General features: G+C 39.5%; 1 protein-coding gene across 3 annotated transcripts; it reads left to right on the top strand.

Moving 5' to 3' along the window:
* Nucleotides 1-1,534: 1,534 nt before the first annotated feature.
* On the top strand, nt 1,535-7,077 carry FCER1A (Fc fragment of IgE receptor Ia). 3 transcript variants are annotated; one of them, XM_037813488.1, is made up of 5 exons: nt 1,535-1,692; nt 2,128-2,148; nt 3,185-3,292; nt 4,858-5,112; nt 6,633-7,077. In XM_037813488.1, the coding sequence occupies exons 1-5, from the start codon at nt 1,638-1,640 to the stop codon at nt 6,803-6,805; spliced, it is 612 nt and encodes a 203-aa protein (XP_037669416.1). In that variant the 5' UTR covers nt 1,535-1,637; the 3' UTR covers nt 6,806-7,077. The 3 variants fall into 3 exon arrangements, with proteins under 3 accessions (XP_037669416.1, XP_037669413.1, XP_037669410.1); XM_037813485.1 differs by lacking the exon at nt 3,185-3,292 and adding an exon at nt 3,323-3,439 and having other exon boundaries at nt 1,546-1,692; XM_037813482.1 differs by having other exon boundaries at nt 1,549-1,692; nt 3,185-3,439.
* The last annotated feature ends 1,160 nt before the right edge of the window (nt 7,078-8,237 follow it).

The following is an 8,237-nucleotide window of genomic DNA, read 5'->3' as shown; positions in this document are numbered from 1 at the left end:
GAAGATGTGTTTATTGAGCATCTTTTACATGCCAGATGCTATGCAATACATTTTATGTATGTTTTATGTTATTAATTCTCATAATAAATCTATGATCTAGATACGATGATTGTCCCTATTTTATAGGTAAACCTTAATCACACCACTTTTGATTCCAATCTCTAAATATGAAAGACTTGCAGTTTGCAAAAAATTTGATGTTCTTTTTAAAGATCTGCCACTAAAACATTGCATGATCTGGGAACAGTCACTAATCTTTCTTATCTGAAATATTCTATTTATGAATCTTTTTAGTCCTATACTCTGTAATTGCATGGAAAATTGGAAGCCCTGATTAGATCTTTATGTGGAACAATGTTGTGTTTAATTCAATAGGTTGAACTGAACAGTCTGTGGGGATAAGCATGGCGTGATAAAATGGTATCTCAGTTACTTCAGCTGTGAGATGGGTTTGAACCTATTATTTCTGCTTACTTCAGAGTTTTGGAAAGGATCAAATGTAATACCATGTGAAAAAAACTTCATAAATGGCAAACCACTATAAATATTTATGGGGTTATCATCTCCAGTATCATCATAAATATCAAATCTCAGAAGAAAGTGACCAACCCTGACCTATAGCTAAAAAACAGATGAAATAGTCAGAGGGATCCTGGAAGTACAGAGAACTGATGTGGATTTAAAGAAGAAAGGGTGAACATACTGGAGAGTTAGAAAGTTATAAATGGACAAAAGATGGGAAGCAAAACAAAATAAATTCTATGGCCTAGATCCCTGTTAGCTATGGTTTAACATCAGTCTTCCTATGATGTTAAACCATAACTTCCATCAGTGGGTCAGATCAGGGGCTATGGGAGAGAAGAAGTCCCTGAAAATCTCTCCATTTTGGCTGGCCAAATAGTGGATCACCAGAGAATCAGTTGAAAATTTGTGGATTTGTGGGCTCATCAGTCAGCAGGAAATTAGGTAACAAGCGGGTTGGTAGCTCAGGAGAACCCCAGAAAATGTTGGCAATTGCTCACTGTACTTCTGAATATATATAAAGAGTATATCATAATGATTTAGAGTTTTACTCCAGGATTAGATTTTATTTGTACCCCAGATTAGTCATTTGCTAAGTGATACCCTAAGGCAAGTTACTTGACCTCTCTATACTCCAGTTTTCTTATCTATAAAATGTAGGTCATTATGGTACCACTTCATAGGATTGATGTGAGAAATGAATAAAATACCAGATGTTAAATATTTAGCACAATGCCTGGCATATATTAATTGTTGTTGCTTTATTCTGCCCTCCCATGCACCTCATTTTTCTAAGTTGCAAATAATTACCTGTACGTTAATAGACAGCTTAAGAAAGCTTTGCCAAAGTGTGCCTAGCACTGTACCTCTCTCCCACCAGATTCCAGGCATATTTAAAGAGGTAGAATGGGGAGTGGAGTTAGGGGGCAAAAATAAAATTGCCCAGTTTAGCACCACCCTGAATATTATCTCTGAGGAAGGAGGCAAACCGTGGTGCAGCTGATGAGTTAACCAGATATGATACAGAAAAGCCTTCCTTCTCCTTTTCGGTTTCAAGACTATCTTAAGGCCATAGATCTCTGCAGCCTAGTTGGCCACTGGGTGCCACATAGAAGATGCCTGCTCCCACGAGAGGCCCTGCCTTGCTGTGGATAGCTTTGCTGCTGTTCTGTGAGTAGGGGTTCAGTTACCCCTCCTGGAGGGGGAAAAAGGGAATTGGGGAGCAGCTGGGGTGGGAGCTTTGACTAGCTTAGTGGTGACTTTTTCTAGCATATGCACAAAACAGGGACTCTGCAGTGGAGACAAGCTGGAAAGCAGAGGAAGCTGGGCTGAGCACCTCCTAAGGGGAAAGACAGACTGAAAACCGGGTTCTTTCCAATTGCTTGGACATTGCCCAGGAGGCAGCCTTCTTACCAAGGGAGGGAGGGCAGAGGAAAGAGGGATGCTCCTTTTTTCCCTGGGTCAGAGTCCTGAGAAGATGGCTGGTCCTTAAAATTCCATGGTAGTAGAGCTCATCCTCACACCCAGATCCCAGTCCCCAGGAGTCGAAGAAGGCAGGGAATGGACATTAAGGAGGGCTAATTTATCCTCTCTGGACTTTTGCAGCTCCAGATGTCATACTCACAGGTAAGTCCTCTATCCTTGATCCAAGTACATTTCAATGTACTTGGGCATTGCTCTCCCCTCACTTAATCCCATTATCTATGTTTTCTAATGATTATGAATCTCCTCCTCCCTGTCCAATATGCTTCCCATTTCCACTTTGCCTTGTCTTCTCTTTTTTCTTTTATTTGAAATTTTCACAAGTATCATTTCATTCTCTCATGTCAAGTCACCCAACAACCATGTCTGTTTCACATCTAATTATCTCATCCACTCTCCCAGACACCTTCATGTGATCTCGTTTAATTCTCACAATTCCAGAGGATGGGCATTACTATTATTTTATAAGAGGATGCTGAAACCTAGAAAGACTAAATGATTTGCTAGAGCTAATAAAGGACAGGATTCCAAAATAAGTTCCTTGGATCCAAGTTTAGTTCTCTTCCAACTACATTACGCCTTGCTCATCACCATCTAGCCACTTCATTGCTCTGTGTCCAAATCTGTGCTTTACCCCTTTGAAGTGCTTCTCACTTCCCTCTAGTACTGACATATCTTTTGTACTCCATATATACTTAGCCAACAATTTAGAGCTGGAAGAAATTTTATATGTCATTTAGTCCAATACCTTCATTCATCCATCCATCATTCATTCATCCATTCAGTAAACATTTAATGAACCCTTACTATGCACCAGCTATTGTGCTGGACAGTAGTTGAGCATGCAAACATTGTTCCCACCTGAAAAGAGATCGCAATCCTCATTTTCAGATAGTGAAACTGAAATCACGAGAATTAGTCATATAGTAAGTTTATTTTATTTTTAATATTCTGCATGTGTATCCTGTCTTTCCCCCTAGTTTGGGAGTTTATTGGGGTCATGACACTATTTCCTCCTTCTTTTAATCTTTTCCCTGGAAAGCAGAACAGGGACTTATCACCAGTACAGGCTAGACTGACCAATGATTACCTATGATCAATATATCCGTACTTTTGGGACTTGACAGTTTTCAAGGATTTTTTGCTCTATATCTCTTTCCACAATTTGATCTCTTCTAAGCCATCCGGAAATCCATAATATCCTTGGACCCGCCATGGAATAGAATATTTAGAGGAGAGAGCGTGACCCTCATTTGTGATAGGAAACAGTCCTCTGAAGCCAACTCCAGTAAGTGGTTCTACAATGATACCCTTTTAGAAGTGACATCTTCAAGGTTGGACATTGTGAATGCCACCACCCAGAACAGTGGAGAATACAGGTGCCAGTACAAAAATTTTGACCAGTCTGAACCTGTACACCTGGAAGTCTTCAGTGGTAAGTTCCAGGACTATTGAAATCTAGTTCTTCCCATGTGAGGAATGGCCTATCTGAAAATAGGGAGGAAACAGATTATTTCAAAGTTTAGGGGTACCAGTGTGGGACTAAAATCCATCCATCTCTCTTTGCCACCTCTGCTCCTTCTGCCTGCCCTGCTGCCCTCTTTCACTATTCTAGTTACCCCCACTGTTATCCTTCTACTCCATTACCCCTCTATTTATTCTGCACATGTGCAGATGCATATTATGTGGTCAAATGGCATGTTGGATAGGTGGAAATTGTAAAGATCTGTATATTTGAAACAGAGTCAAAAGCTTCATTTAAAGACTTTCTCTGCATAATCCATGTGTCATGACCTGAGCATTAGGTTGCACTCTTCATTATGAAGGATACTTATATATATTCCTCATCTCCTCTACTGTTACTTAAGAATGAATCCTATGTTTATTCCATCTCTATCATTCTCCTACTGCCAACAATTAACACAGCATGCTTGGGCATATGTGGGTTAGTCAGCAAATATTGAATGAATAAACCGATTATTTCATTTATACCTAGGTCACTGTTATACTTTATATTTTTCTCTTGAGTGAAAATAGAGATTTTAACATCCATATACAAATTCTAAATGCAAACAAAATCAAGTACAATAGCTTCTTAATTTCCTTGAAGTAGATTCTAGAGAATTCCTTGAGGATTTCTCTTAAATAAAATGTGCTTGCCCAAGGCAGCCATATTTTCATTCAAAATTCCCCAATTCTTACAGTGCCATTAACCACAGAACCTGATTCTTGTCTTTGTCTGACTCATTATTGACAAGTATTTGTGGAGTATCTACCAACTCTTGGGCATTGTGTTAGACACTGAGGATATAATATAAGAAACAGGTATGGCCCCTGCCCTCCTGGAGCACAGAGCCAAATGGGGAAGAAGACATTAAATAGACAGCTACACAAATAATTCATTAAAGTTGTGATGTATGTTCTGAGGAAGTTTGATTAACAGTTGAACTGGACAGTTCCTAAGAGGTTAGAGAGGACAAAATAGACACTTTCCAAGACTAAGAACCGCCCCCCCAAACCCCCAGGAAAATTAGATTTATTTCACCCTCAGTGGCTGGAATAAGCAACAATGTATCTGAAGGGAATTCCAGTTTTCAGATCTTCTGAGTGGGCTCAGGAGAAAAGTCAGAGAGACTTTATGTCCCCAGATTGACTTTTCAGGAGGGAGGATTTATCCTTATAGAAGACAGGCCCTATGTGTTACTCTGTATTTCCTTTTCTATTGCCCTTATGAACCAAGAAATGGGTTAATGATAATCTTTGGTTTTCTGACACTCTATGTATGACACTTTCATTCTATCTATTTATCTTTCTATTCATTCATTGTTTAATAATATAATGAATGCTTTTCAGACTGGCTTCTCCTTCAGTCATCTGCCGAGGTGGTAACAGTGGGTGAGCCTGTTTTCTTCAGGTGCCACGGTTGGAGGAATCGGAATGTCTTTAAAGTGGTTTACTACAGAAATGGCAAAGCCCTCAAGTACTGGTACGAGAACCACAACATCTCCATCGCCCGTGCCAGTCTCACAGATGGCGGCACCTACCATTGTGAGGGTACCATTTGGCGGCGACGCTATGCCTCTGATCCCTTCAACCTTACTGTAAATGGTGAGTCAGTAAAGGCAAGGGAAGGAGCCCATAGCAGGGAAAGGAAGAGAGGGCATCTGAGCCTGAAGTGATTGCCGTGTGTAGAACAGGAGCAGCTGTGAGGCCTTGGAAAAACTACTAGATTTCTAATGACTGGGTGATAGTATGTCTCTTAATCTTTGTCTTAGATTCCTTGCTTTTTAAATGGTAATAGTATTACCTGATATATTGCAGAATTTTATCAAGATTAACTGGGGTAATATTTGTGAAATCTCTTCATAAACCATTAAATGCTACCAAAGCATAACAGATAGTGATAGCGATTTTGATCTCAAAGTCATCTTACTCTTGGGAAGAACATTTATACATATCAAATTGAAAGGGAGTTTCAGAGTTTAAGAAACAAAGGCTGTCGAGAGCTTGGAGAGTCCATTCCAGCCTAGGAGGGCTGGAAAGGAAGCCAACAAGACAGTAGGTCATGTGCCTGCAAGTTAGGAATGTGGGAGAGGGCTTGATGGGGAGAGGGTAGGCAGGCGGGTAGCCTCCATGGCCTATGAAATACTGCTCTTTCCAAACTTTGTATGAGAGGAGATGGACCCTTTAAAATACTTTCCTTGCAAGAAGAAAATTAGACTTTGCTAGCAAATGTCTGAAAGAGCACAAGATTGGAAGTCGGAATTAAATTCTAGTGCCAGTTTGCTGTTAAATAGTTTGAGACCTTGGTGCATTTTGATTGTCTATGGGCTTCCAGTATGCTTATTTGTAAAATAAACAGTTTGGTCTGGACTCCATTAGAATCACTATGGGAACTAAAAAAAAAAAAAGAAAGAAAAGAAAAAGAAAAAGAAAAAAAATTGGTGCCTGTGTCTCATCCCTTGAATTCTAATTTAACTGGTTTGCAGTGAGACCTGGGCATCAATATTTTAAAAAGTTCTTCCAGGTGATGACAACATGCAGCCAGTGCCAAGACTACTGGTCTAAGTGACCTTTAAGCAATTTCTGGATGTGAAATTCTGTAGCTTTATAATTCTAGAATAACCACAAAAATCAACTTTGTAAATAGAATAACAAAACCACAAAATAGGAGAATTGGAAGGTAACCTAAAGATGATCTAGTCCAAGAACTTCATTTCATTCAAGAGGCCTCCAAGAAATGTTGATTGACTAGTTTAGAAACAAGGCAAGGACACCCCCCTGCCCTCACTCTGTGTCCTTCCCACTCCCAGATCCTATGTGGATGCTGGTCTTGTCAGTCCCAAGAAAGGGAGCATCTTTCCTATGACCTTCCCCCTTGGGTACAGTGGCTGGAGGAACTGTTAGAAAGGGTTGCAGGGAAAAGCTCAGAGCTCCGAGGGCTCCAAGGAGCACAGACTGAAGAACCCAAGCTCATGAGTGTTTTTCCTTTGCTCCTGGACTCCATATCACGCTAGAAGATGGAAAATCATGTTGGGACTTTCTCTGAGGGAGGTTAAATCCCTGAACCTCAGTTTTTAATTTCTAATATTAATTACATTTCCTGTTGCATCTCTGTTTCACTGCAGTTCCCTCAAAACTCCATTGGATACAATTTTTTATTCCATTGCTGGTGATGATTCTATTTATTGTGGATACAGGGTTGTTTATCTCAACCCAGAAGCAGTTCACACTTTTCTTGAAGAATAAGAGGACCAGGAAAGGCAAGTGGTGTCCTAAGCCAGACCTCAAAGAAAAATGATGTCACTGCTCAAGAAACATTTGCATCAGCAATTTCTTTCTGTCATAAGCAATTGCTTCTCTATTGTCAAATACAGTTCACAATATACACAGAAAGGTCTGTGCTCAAAGGTTTACAAAGCTGCTTCATCAAACCAACCAAAACTAGTTAAAAGGCATGTATTGGTGTTTAATAAAAAATGGTTGAAAAAATAGAAGAATTAATAAATTTATGTATTAGCCTCTGTTAAAAGAGAAGTACAGTTTGAATAAAGTAAGTATGAAACCATGTAACACGGTGCTTCTAAGTTCTCAAGTCTTGTTAGTTTCTTTTTTGCTTCTAGGAGCAAGAACCATGTTCTAGATTAGCAATGTTTTTCCTTGACCATTGTAAGTATTATGCAGGAATGAGAAGAAATGATTGGGTGCTTGTGAGGTTCATAACTCTGCTCTCTCTTCAACTTAGTTATCTCTGAGCTCTGGTTCTTGGCAAAATCTGGGTCAGTCTTGGGCAATACGGCCCTGGTGATGAAGCTCAGTCTAGGATTCCTCTGTGATTGCTTTACCCCCCTAATATCTCCTGAACTTAAATCTTGAATATCCTTTATACAGCACCTGAATTAGGTGTTGTGGAGATTTTCAGTGAATAAGAATAATCAGACCCTTCAGCTCTGCAAACAGTCCCAGACTGAAGAAGATCTCAGACAAAGGAACTAGGCATGTTTGGTTTGTTTGTTTTCCCTTTAATTTTATGTCCTCACAACATTAATTGGAAGGCCAGGCTTCTCTCATGAAGTGAATATTGTTTCTCCTCTTATAATGCCATCCACTAGAAAGGGCTGAAGCCAAAAATGAGAAGACATGAAACCAGATCCTTACTCTTCTACTTTCTAGGTTTGTGATTTGGGAAAATATCCTATATCTCCATGGGCCTTAGTATTTCATTTGTAAAATAAGAATGATAATTGTTATCTTGTCTACTCCCTAGGATTCTTCAAAGAATCAAGGAAAAGGCTGTATTCAGAAATTCTCTGTAAATTGCAAAGATTTATGAAAATTTAGGGACTTTTAGCATTAGTATGAGACCCAGTCTTTGCCCCCCATGGAGATAATCATGTTGGAGGCTTAGGGACAGCACTAGGGAAAGAGGCAACATATTGTCACTTTGCTCTTCCATGGATGTGTATTCCAGATTTGCCTCAGACCTGTGCCTACTATTTCTACCCATTTTCTTCTTGATATTTATATATCTCCTGTTCCAGAGGGAATGTGGGATACAGAGTTAGGCCTTGAGTATTTCATGGACCCCCAAAATATGTTATTTATTAAGGTTTCATTTTACTTCAAGATACATGGGATACCTTCCATCTATGCTATAAAGGGAGAATATATGTTATAAAGATGATTGGGATAGAAATAACTCACACCAGTCTCATCCTTGGAGCCTCCTCTGT

The sequence above is a fragment of the Choloepus didactylus genome, chromosome 2 (genome assembly GCF_015220235.1).
Source record: "Choloepus didactylus isolate mChoDid1 chromosome 2, mChoDid1.pri, whole genome shotgun sequence".
Taxonomy (NCBI): Eukaryota; Metazoa; Chordata; class Mammalia; order Pilosa; family Megalonychidae; genus Choloepus; species Choloepus didactylus.
Note: the sequence above shows the minus strand (reverse complement) of the source record. Positions and strands in the feature narration are given on the sequence as shown.